Raw genomic sequence first — 12,604 nt, forward strand, 5'->3', positions numbered from 1 at the left:
ATTCAACAAACGTATCCTCCTCTGTATGGTCATCACTCCAAGGATGGCCATGACTTGTGTGTGGTCTGCTAGAATTTGTGACCATCGCCTTCATGATGTAGCTGCAGAGCCCCGGGCTGGCCCATAAATGGAAAATAAGGAGACTGGCGAGAGAGAGATTCTGAATGGCTCAATCGCTTCAGTGATAAATAAAGACTTTTGTTGCATATCTCTTGCTTAATATCCTTTTCCAATGGAAGGTAGTGACTGTGACGTAATGTACAGGTAGGAGAGAATAAGGGAGATCGGATCTTGTCAACTGTCCCTTTTTTTTTGCTACTTTTTTGCGTGGAGTGATTCTCGTCAAATACATGCGCGAGCATTTCCACGTACCATAGTTTGATGGGAACCGGATTCTCAACCTGCACCGAATTCGTTTGCCATATGGTCTAATGTTGCATTTCCATGCGTTGAACTCCTAGCATGGAGACTTGCAAGTGATATGCACGCGGCACATTGAAAAGCTGGAACTTCTTAGGTTCGGCATAGTTCGGTGTTAGAAGGCAGAGTTCGGGGTTTAGTTTCAATATTTACATATATGTTGTTCATTGGAGGTCAATTAAAAAGTTTGATAAACTTTCACATTGACCGGTTTACCTATGCTCTCATGCTCCTCTCAAAAAAGTGATGTTGCTAAGTTATTCTTTTTTTTTTTTGCTAAAGCGGGTATTTCATACATTACAAGTATGGATCGATACACCCAATGAAATCAGCAAATAATAAGTCACAAAGTACTTAGGGCAACTCTCCCTCTTCCGCCCTCAGGATATGTTCTGAGTAGTTAGCCACATATGCTGCCACCCAGTCCGTCGCTCTGTTGGCCTCTTGGTACACATGTTTAACCTGAAAAGCCACTCCATCTCTAACCATCGCCCAAATATCTTGAAGCAACGAGTGTACGCCTCCACCACCGCACAAGCCCTCTTGAACCCAGCTGATCACAATGGCCCTTGCTAAGTTACTCTCTCATGATAGTATTTATCCATAAAATGGCCAAAAACATTTATCCACTTGGAAGGTGGATAACTTGGTTTTCTATTGGCCTGTAAAATGGTTATATTTTTTGTTCCTGTAAATATTCGTTTTAAGTTGATACACTAAGAGGCGATACATTATGAATGTACAAATTATATTTAGAAGCATGAAAGGTATTATGGGAAAGATAGATAGATCTTAGCAACTTATCAGAAAGAGCATGGATAACATATTTCGGAACCACTTTCGTGCCTGCCCCCAAGCTCGGCGCCCCAAATAAAAAAAAAAAAGGGCCTTGGCGTATATCTCATACATCCATAATATTAACTGCACCATCTTTTACTCTTGGACCTCAATGTCTCCCATGCATTTACATTTCGACAGTGGCTGGAATAACGCGCGTTGCCCCCTATTTGTACGAAAAGAAACACTCGCTTTATACTGAGGAGGTAACTAATATATATTATACTGTAGAAGCAAGAGAATGCTGGATTTCCTAGCTGGCAAGAATAAAAGCTTTAAATTGTTAGTTACAAATGCTATCTAAGAAATAAAAACTTGCTTTCGCCCACATCGGGATGCATGCCATTTTCATTGGCATATCCAAGCTGAATAAGTACGTATCTTGTAGCATCAATAATGGAATCCACGACTGATCAGAGTCCTTTTCTTTCTTGGTCGGCTAGTGGACTTACCTTATTCTTGGGATATATGGAATCTTAACAAGCCGCACATTTCATGTATACTAAATATTATTTTTTTGAAGACCAATTTTCCTTGATCCATATATGATCATATTTTGCTTACGTACGTAGAAATTTTCTTTCCATGATATACATGTATATATACGTAAAAATATAAATATACATAAGGATGAAGTTTACCCCTCTCGAGAGGAGATGATATCTGTCCATCTGATCAAGTTAAAAGTCAATACAGGCTATACAAATTAATGTTTTACACCATTGATCAGTGTACCACTAAAAATGACATGTTTTAGTAATTTCTATCTCACGTGTCAAATGGGTGCAAAAATAAAGGATTAAAATGATATAAGGCCATATATTGCTATAATTTAAGTATTATATTTTATTGATTTTCATCAAGTATATATTTTAATATGTCTAGAGCATGATTTACAAAATTAAATTTTCAATCTAAATGCTCCATTATATTTTAGTATACTAGCATAATAGAAACCATCCATTTTTATATCCTAATGAATATATGACATTTAGTTTTGAGGCATTTTTAGTGGTACAAAATATATCAATGATGTAAATCTTTGATTTAAATGCTGTCTATATATATATATATATATATATATATATATATATATATATATATATATATATATATATATATATATATATATATATATAAATGTGTATATATGTATGCATGTTATATATATATATATATATATATATAAATGTGTATATATGTATGCATGTATGTGTGCTTGTATGTATATATATATATATATATATATATATATATATGCACATATCTAGGTGTGTGTGCTTGTGTGTGTAAAACCCTATACCAAAAATATTGTGACTTATGAACATGAACAACATCATATTAGGCTCCACAGCTTCTATGACCATGCGAGATATATATCTACAAACTTATGATTTAATCAACATCTTGTTTTATGTATGTATGTGTGTGTGTGTGTATGCAAATATCTATGTGCGATGTATGTATAAAACCCTCTACCAAAAATATTGTGACTTTTGAACGTCAACAACATGCTATTGGCATCCAAAGCTTCTATGTCCATGTGAGATATCTTCATAACTAACGATTTAATGAATTTCTCATCATTATGGTGTCCACCTATGGACCATGGCAAATTAATCCATCCTTACCACCGCTTGGAAAAGCCATCTATTAAGAATTGCATGATCGTCCGTCATCCTACCAACAATATGGTTTCTGAAATCTGGATCTGATTGGAATTACTGGTGAAATTTCTTCAAGGCTTGTCCTCTATGGAACCTCTGCTTCAGGGCTTTCAATGGGCCCGGGTGGTCAGAGAAAGCCCATGATGTTAAACCATTACGAATGTTGGTTGACGTCAAAAGCCCGTGCTGGGCCACTCGTATGGCGGCCGCTCGACCAACCTAAGTCCAAAGCCACGTATAATCGCTGGGCTGGGGCTTGAACCAGAGCCTAGAACTTATCTAGAAAATATTCGGATCTTGCATGGATTTCGATTTAAATCGAACTCGCTCATAGCCCCATTTATTAGATTATTATTGCATGTAGCGATGTACAAGTCCCTTGATAAGTCAAATCAAAGCAATAACCTAGTTTCTAGAATGGGCAAAGCCTTGACAGAGCAGCACTTGTATGGAATGGGATGAAATTTTTATTCTCCACCAATAATACTAATTTTTAAAGTTAAAGCCATACTTAGGCACCATTTAGAAAAGGGCTGGGGGGAGCCCATTTATCTAATCAAGCTCTCATGATTACACTTATCCGGATAAAATTTCTACTTAGGAACCTATATACTAGTTGAAGCCTTGTATAACTTGATTTAAACCCTCCCTTATCCCCTCACACACAACACAAAGAAAAAAAAAAAAAAAACACTATGCATTGGAGCCCGGTAAAATTAAGGACCAGGCATCAAGTTCCCCTTACGACAAAAGGAGACAAGGATTGCCGCCAACCCCACGGATGGTTTGACCTGTTAACAGTGGCCACGTCCGGACTTAAACAGTGTACATAAATTCTCGGCATAGACTTCCCCGTTCTAATGGGTTAAGCCGTGAAGGGAACGGATCTGGCCTGGCTCCCAGCGTGGCTTATCTGCGAGTGCCTGATTCTCCTGCTATCTCTATCCTACGTGGCAAAGACCCATTGGGCCCAGGGAATTCCTGTGGGCGGAAGCCTCATCCTAAGGTCGAAGATTATGGGGACCTAAAGGCAAACCGATTTATCTTAATTGATAGAACAATGGGCCAATTCCAATTAGTTAATAGGGATTTTTCCACCCTCAACCAAGCCACGCCCACATAAACGGCTCATGGTGTGCCCAGTGTTCTCAGAGTGGGTCCCATCACCCGGGTCGCAGGATAAAGCGCGGGAGAAACGAACGGAGGTGGAAGCTGGTCGATGTGGAGCCGCCTCTCCTGCGTCCAAGCTCGCGTTAAACAGCAAAGCCGCAAAGGCCCTTCGGTGATGGTGGTGGCGCTGGCGATGCTTTCATTATATATAATATAAAAAATCTCCACTCCCTAGTGCGCGTTCTCTCTCTCCATGGAGCTTCGTTGCGGTTCTCCTCGAGGTCTCTCCCTCGTCTCCTCCTCTTCCGCCGCATCCTCGTCGTCTCCTTCCCCTTCTTCTTGTTCGTGTTCTTCTTCTCCGAGCGGCGGCCTACGCTTCTGGCCGCGGAAGGGGATCGGTCGGACGAGGATTAAGGCTTCGGCGGAGGGGAGCGACGGGGAGCACCGCCGGAGGGGGTTCGCTTCCGGTGGCCCCACGATGGAGGTCTCCGCCTCGGGCTCGCATTCCTCCTCCTCCAGAACGACGACGACGGTCATCGATCGGAGCTTCGGCGGCGGGGATACCGAGTTCCCGGTTTGGGACAAGCTCGGAGCCGTCGTTAGACTCAGCTTCGGAATTGGTGAGTCTTGTATCATCCTTCTTCTTACTAACTCTGGAAACCCTCAACCTCGCGATTTTGTTTCTGAAAATATGTTAAACTAATTTCTGGAGTTTTTAAGTTTAATTGTTTCTGTCAGTACAAAAAATATTATGCTTGTAATGAGGGAGTAATTTCTTCTAGTTCGAATGAAATGGCATTTTAATTCAAAAAAGGGGGGAAAGTTCTGATTTTTTTCCACAAAAAAAAATATATCAGGGATATATGCGGCTATGGCGCTGGCGGGGAAGTTTATATGTTCGATTACAGGAGTAGACTGTACGGGAGGTTTCCATCCGTCGCTAAATGCTATTGTGGAGGGATTGGGATATGCAGCTCCTCCAATCATGGCTCTGCTCTTCATCTTAGACGTATGCTCCCATTTTGAGAATACCCTCTCATCATATGTTACTCTGTTTTATTTGTTCTTATTTAGAATTGGTAATTCAAGTTTCAAATCAGAATTGGCATTCCAACTATGTTACCTGCCATGCATGAGTTAGCTTTAAATACTAATGCTTGCCGAATGAAAATTCGTAAAACTGTAGCTGTGCAGTTGGGCCCGGACTTGGATGGTGATATACACTAATTCTCTTTATAGAGTTTTCCACACAAAGTTATGCTACCTAATTTAGAAAGTCTTCCAATATGCATCTGGACTTCGATGGCTTAGTTTGAAATTCTATTCTCATATGTTTGAGAATCTGTTACTGTTTTAAGACAGTAGCTTAATTGTCTCTAACAATGTTACTTGCAGCACTCGAATAGTCTTAAACAGGAATGCAATAGTTTAATTGTGTCTCTAAGAGTGTTACTTATAACACTTGAATAAGTCTTAAATGGGAATGCAGTAGTTTAACTGTGTCTCTAAGCATGTTACTTATAGAATTACAATAGTATTAAATAGGCATCCTTGCGGAACGTGAATTAATAAACCTGTAGCCATAATAACTGTCAAGGCTTTCTTTTATATCTTGATTAATCTTTCGTATTGATTAGCATGGTCAAAGGAGACTGGGCCCAAGGTTGAATTAAGGCTTTCTACTTAGTTCCGCCTCTGTTCTGTAATCGCTTCTCCTTTGGACAGCAACCTTCTACAGTTTTAAGATGGGACAATCAACAGTTCAAACTAATAATAAAGCTGAGTAGATAGGATATTTCTATAAAAAAAGAACCCCATGGGTTCATATTCTTAAAATAGCAATAATTATCTACATGTCCTCAGTAATGCATATTCATTGCTTGCCTTCTTAAGGCCTAATCAGGAATCTATGTTTTATTTGGTTGAAAATTAAGATGCTAAAATACAAAAGACAAAAAAATTCATAATTATGATGTTAACTGACAAGCTTTACACAGGATGAGGTTGTCAAGCATTCACCTCAGGCTCGTGCCATTAGAGATGTGGAGGATGAGGAGCTCCGGAGCTTCTTCTATGGCATGTCACTGTGGCAGGTATTTACTAACATTTATTTTGTCCATGTATATTCTTCTGATATCGTATCCTGTGATGACTAACATCATCTGGTACTTTTGGGCTTTTTGCAGTTCATACTCATTGTTACTGCAAGCTCAGTGGGTGAGGAGCTTTTCTATCGTGTTGCTGTTCAGGTAAGGCCTCATGAGAAATAATGTGCTCTATTTAAAACTACATTCTTCTTTCTATCAACAAAATACTAAATTCATTTTGTTTTTTCACTATCTCATCCCATGAAAAAATATCATAATTATCATTACTATATTGATATTTCTGAGTGAGTGAAACTATTTAGTCATGAAACATGTAGTTTGCAAATGATCATACATGCCTCTGGAGGATATCATTCCTTCTTGCACCATAAACTTGTGTGGTTTCACTACAGACCATTTTAAGAAGATATATAGCAGGACCACACTACAGATGACATCTCCAAATGTTGAAAAGGAATAAACATGCGTAATATATCTGTCCTTATTTGGAATATACACAATTTGACCATCCTCTGCACAAAGTAATGTTTTGATATTATTGTGAAACAAGTTAATACATTTCGTTTGTTAATAAAATACAGTCATTTTGTTTGTTAATAAATGAACTAGAGCGGATTTTTTATAGCATGATTCAAAATTGTGTCTGGTGAATGGTGTTGGACTTCTGGAAATCCAAATTATAATAGGATAGTTGTTTTGTGGTGAATAGTCTAAAAATGAAACCAAAAAAACAATTCAAACAGTTTTAACAAAACTCCATCTGGTCCCTGCACTGGTTTCAATTGCTTTTTAATTGAAATGTTTCAGTTTCAGGTAAAATAAGTTAAATACAAATTTAATGAGAATAGTATTTCTAAAAAAGAAAAACTAATCAGAAGAAAAAAACCTGAAATCGAAACTTTAGCACATGGGGAAAATGCTTTTATCGAGATAAATTCAAGAGATATAAATCTTAAAATGTAGCTGTTCCACTGTAGTCATGGAATCCATATTTGTTTGCATAGGCCTGGCATTATGGCAAGATTGATCTTATACTTGGTAGTCATGGAAATGTAATGGTGTCAAGCCAATTGATTGTAACTTCTTTTCAAAATACTTGTCCCTTTCTTATCAGTTGATATTACATTGTTGAAAATGCGTTAGTCATAGCTAAATTATACTGTTTTCTAAGTAATTATTTATGAACCAATCTGGTATTATTCTACATTTCGTATGATTTGATTTACATGCACAAGCTAATTTTAAACAACCTAAAATACACCACTTATGACTCATTAACGAATCCTCGAACTTGAACTCTTCCTAGAAATTTATAGATTTAAACAAGATGTAGAAACCAGTGAAACACTAATCAGCAGGATCGCTAGCTTGCCAGCCTTAATAAGGCAAAATAGAATAAGAGAGAGCTAATAGTCCCTTAAAGTACTGGAAAAGTTGGAAGAGAATGACAGTGGATAAAGTATAACAAATTCATTGCATGAGTTACATGTGAAATGCTGAATCTTAGATGGCACACAAGGAAGCCTAAGTGGGGGATTTATAGTATAATCTGAACAGGGTTTGCTGTCAATGGGCAAAACTTTATGTAAGTTCCATACGGCATCAATTGATGATGTGGGTTACAGGAAGAGGAGCCTAGGTCGATTCATCCTTTCCCTTTCTTTCTTTGTTTCGATAAATGAAGCCAAGACCCCCATTACAATCTTAAATTGCTGATGCCTGGGCATCAGCCACGGCAAGCTGGAACAGAGCATTAGGGAAGGAACTCGTCCACGCCCAGTACGCATATTGTTCATGGCTCCATAGCTCACAGCCCAATTGGCTGCTTTGTTCCCTTCATGATAGACATGGACATGGAGATGTGGAGGTGTGCTACCATAGTAGCATATGGGGGACAAATGGCTGCAGGAAATGGTGGACGCATCTTACCACTACTCCTGTAATTGTTGATTGAGCTGCTCCATCTAATGGGAAATGGAGTTCTTATCAACAAAAAGGATAGGAAAGACATTACTGAAGAGAGCATAATTGTGATCAGTGAATCTGCTAAAGATGAAGAATGATGCAAGGACTAAAGATGTTTCAAACCAGGAGAGGAGTAAATACTGACAGCATAGGCATTATTAGATAGGATACAAGCAATAAGCTATGATGAATTATGCTAAATCCAAATTCATCCCCATCTTTATTCTCAAAATAATTATAAGGTTTCTATATATAATAACAATGAGATGTCCTAACATGAGACAAACTAATCTAATTCAGTAGGCAGATTTTTAGCTCATTCGCAGCATGTGTAATGACCAAACCAGGAAGCCTCAAGTCATGGTTATTAAAATTAACTTTTTAATGAGTGTGTCTGTGCCTTAAGTAAATAAATATATACTGAGTCACAGAAAGGAAGCAGACATGGATGGAAGATGAGACTTTTTGGAGACAATGTCCATGCTGCTTAATGCTGTTTTACAAGAATTCAACCATTTCCTAGTCCAAGCTAAAACACCCATAGTGTAAAGTCAGACACATATTATCTCTTTAATCGATCACCCCATCAAGTGAGTTCAACTCATGATAAATCTTATTCCCATCTGGCTGCAAAATATCCAATCCTAAAGGCCACCCTTTTCCTTTTGTCTCTTCAGTTTTCATCTTCTTATAATCTTTTTTTTCTTATCTAATTCATGCCATGCTACAGGGGGCATTGGCTGATACGTTCTTAAAGAGCACTGAACTCATGAAAGATGCACGTGGAATTGCATCTCTGGTAAGCACCTAGTTTTGTTGGCAATATCTGTATAGTGTTACATATCGTTATTTCAGATGCCACTTCTAAACTAGATGCTTTGTAAAATTCTAATGTCCCAAATCATTGTAGACTGGCATGCTGCCTCTCTTTGTCCCATTCGCTCAAGCATTTGCAGCTGTTGTCACAGCCGCCCTCACGGGATCACTCTACTATGTTGCGACTGCTCCAAAAGGTATGTTTGCCTTCACTTTTTCCTTTTTATGCAACCACAGCTACTGTCTCATCCCCTATATTTTAAATCATATATTTTGTATATTGCTGCAGACCCTACATATGTCATTGCACCAGTATTACAGTCTCGTTCTGGCCGTGAAGACCTTAAGAAGCTTTTTGCAGGTCAGTGAACTAGATGCCCAGTTGTGGTACGTAGAAATATGCATCATAAATCACCTATGTTTGGACTAGTTGGAATAAATTGAAAAAAAACTGATGGAAAAATATATCCCATGAGCAATAGGTGGTTGTGTTTGCAGTGCAATTCGTGTATCAATTCTTAATGTATTTGGTATGTAATTAGCCAAAATATAAGCTAAAATTGTCAGGTGGGGAGCAAGTTAGTTTTTTGCCGTCTACGGTGGCCTCTAAACAAAGATTTGCTGGCTATGGATCCGTACAGCATTCTTGGATTTCACTAAAAAGAAACTCTACATTCGAACAGACGTCCATTTTCATTTATAAAAAACTAGATTATTTCTTATATACTTTTTCCAGTGGGCAGCTTAGTTGGCAACAGCTGCACCTTACGCATGGCTTCACCTTAGCCTGCTTAACTCTGTTACTTCAGTACTATTTAGTGCAATTCCGCATGAACTCAAAACAGACGAAACTAAATCTCTGTGGCCTACATAATTTTTGCTATGCAGCTTGGTACGAAAAGAGACAAATGAAGAAGATATATTCTCCCCTTTTGGAAGGATTACTGGCTCTCTACCTTGGTTTTGAATGGATTCAGGTATGCTAGCATCTCATCAAAGTCTCATTTTTTTTTTTCTTATCAAAAAATTGGAAGTGTCTCATTTTCAGCAACCACTGCAACAATATGAAAAAAAAATAAATTTATACTTATCTTGGGATATTTGTAGACGGATAATATCCTTGCTCCTATGATCACACATGGGATATACTCGGCTGTGGTGCTGGGGCATGGACTTTGTAAAATTCATGACAACAAGCGTAGGCTGCGCCAAAGAATCCAGCAAGTGAGGGTGGAAGCCAAGAATTTAAATAAATCATGAAGCTGGCTGATGATAATCATTAACGTTTGCAAGAAAGAAGGGATGCTTTGGCTTGAACCAGGACAGAGTCCGGGGCTAGAAGTTTATGGCGGAACTGCTGCGCATTCTGTAACAAGGAGTCGATACCAATGAAAGCAGTTGTATACCGTAAAAATGAAAACACGTAGGCAATGTCTTTTGCGCATAGGTACTGTATCAAATATAAAAGGGATGCTCAGAGTCTCAAATTACGAAGGTGGCGAAGGCCATTTTCTTTCCTTCCCTCTCAGTTACTGATGCTAAATTCTCCATTTAGGAGTGCTTCCTAGTTGGCAACTTCATCTGCTTCCCACTAGTTTCTACCTTATTTATGTCACATTGTCTGCTAACCATCTCTGCATGATCGCTTCAATCCTCAGGATTGGTTATCGAGAGATTCTTGCTTGGTCTCAAAGGCTGAGTCCATCGGGGGAATCACCCTTCTTGCCCTTCCCACTGTTGAAGTAGCACAAGGATAGGGTCACCATGGAGGCCTTCGAGGCTCAAATCCATAGGAAACTGGTGCAAAATCCTTGTTTCTATGTGCCTCTCATCGAAGGGATGGCACGGTGCATCGGAAAAGAGACTGGTGGAGTATTCCTGGTAACCCCTGCTTGCAGCAACGCCACTACCAACAACTTATGTATTGGCCTCGCCCACAATCTTCGCTCTCCCAGGATCTCCTTCACGAAAGCGGCCGCCATTGGAATTGGATTGGACTGGGGTGTGGGGAGATAGATGAAAAGAGGAGAGAAGGAGCAGGGGAACGAGCGAGGGCTTAGCGGAAAGGGAGAATGGAACAAGAGGAAAGACAGGAATCCTGGAGCAAGCTTTGGTTCCCCAGAAATGGAAGGCAACGAATAAACACGTGGCTTCAGCGTGCAGCTGATGCTAAAGTTTTCGGATTTGTTTCCACTGGTGTAGTCCAGGTTCAAAACGCGCAAGCGTCGATTAAATATGGAGATCAGATGCTCTCCATTTGGACGCACAAGGTTGAAGCGCTTTCTGATCCGCTGGTACTGAGGTGGCGCTGGGATGACGTACTCACACGTGGATGAGGAACCCAGTAGGGAAAACCTACGGATCGGAAAGGGTACGCGAAAACTTGCGGCCTGCATCGAACATTCTCTGGTAGATGGGGGCAGTGGGGGCTGCTACGCGAGTGAGGTTTTCTCTTCCCTCATCCTATCTTTCACCAAAAAAAAAAAAAAGCTTTCGAGTTTTGGGAAGAAGGTTGTCGGACAATTTTTGGCAAATCTCATTTTAAATCTTATACCAATAAACTATTTAAAAGCATATTTATTTCTTAATTTTCAATTTCAATGCATGGTAACCCTAATCTAATGACTTCATTAGAGAAACTCTATTTAGATTTCACTTAGAAGACATGCAAACATGTAAATGTAATGAACGGATTCTAATATTCTGGGCTTTGAGAATATTGAAAAGAGGTGCAAGGCATTTCGTATTAGTAGATAATAAAGAATTCAATTTAGCGAGAAAGAAAGAATCTAAAAATTTTAGAATATCTAGTCTCTAAAAGCCTTTACGGGAGGAGGAATAAGAAATACCATAAAGACAAAGATAAGATTTGTGCGTAGGAAAAAAGTTAATTATGAATTATTTATTTTTAGTTATTTTCAAATTAAAATTTTAATCAAATTATTTTATATTCAATACTTTTATAAGTCACTGTGCATGCATTATTGTTAGTATTATGTGAAGGTCTACACATAGAATTATGTCAATCAAAATTTTGAGCCAGTAATTAATCAAAATCAAGCCAGATTGAAGCTATAGTTGGCTTGCGTGCATGCACTTTTTCCTGAATGTGGTTGTCAGTGCTTTCATCTATTTTCCTTGTAATGACGTGATTTCTGGGGCTTTAAGTTCTTACATGTTTATTTCTTTTAAGAGATTGGTTTTTAATTGCGACTATTCACTGGTGTAGATACCCTGCTTAATTTATGGCGACTTTGTTGGCTTCATTTGGCTAGCTTGAAAATCGGACCTCCAAAATCTCCTCGCAATTTGGCCTATATATCATTTTTTTAAAAAAAATGACATATGCCAGCTTTCATTCTTTTTATTTAAAAAATGAAACAAAATAAAAATCTATTAGTAGGCATTATAATTTAGAGTAATAGTCTGGATGACATAATGCAGCAATATCTAATAATACTTCAGTACTTTTCTGGACAAATTTTAAAGCCACACAAGGAGTAGAAACTAGTAACCTGTTTATATATATATATATATATATATATATATATATATATATATATATATATATATATATATATATATATATATATATAAACGATGGCATAGTGCGACTTTGAGCAGAGAAATGCAGCAAATGCAGGGCTTATAAGCTCGAACGACATGAAAACTGACAGATCG

General features: G+C 38.4%; 1 protein-coding gene across 1 annotated transcript; it reads left to right on the forward strand.

Moving 5' to 3' along the window:
* Positions 1 to 4,122: 4,122 nt before the first annotated feature.
* On the forward strand, positions 4,123 to 10,501 carry LOC103711792. The gene is made up of 9 exons (XM_008798071.4): positions 4,123 to 4,654; positions 4,892 to 5,043; positions 6,032 to 6,127; positions 6,221 to 6,283; positions 8,838 to 8,906; positions 9,018 to 9,120; positions 9,213 to 9,284; positions 9,812 to 9,900; positions 10,031 to 10,501. Exons 1-9 carry the CDS (start codon positions 4,288 to 4,290, stop codon positions 10,181 to 10,183), a joined length of 1,164 nt encoding a protein of 387 aa, XP_008796293.1. The 5' UTR covers positions 4,123 to 4,287; the 3' UTR covers positions 10,184 to 10,501.
* The last annotated feature ends 2,103 nt before the right edge of the window (positions 10,502 to 12,604 follow it).

Source organism: Phoenix dactylifera, chromosome 2 (assembly GCF_009389715.1).
Source record: "Phoenix dactylifera cultivar Barhee BC4 chromosome 2, palm_55x_up_171113_PBpolish2nd_filt_p, whole genome shotgun sequence".
Lineage (NCBI taxonomy): Eukaryota > Viridiplantae > Streptophyta > Magnoliopsida > Arecales > Arecaceae > Phoenix > Phoenix dactylifera.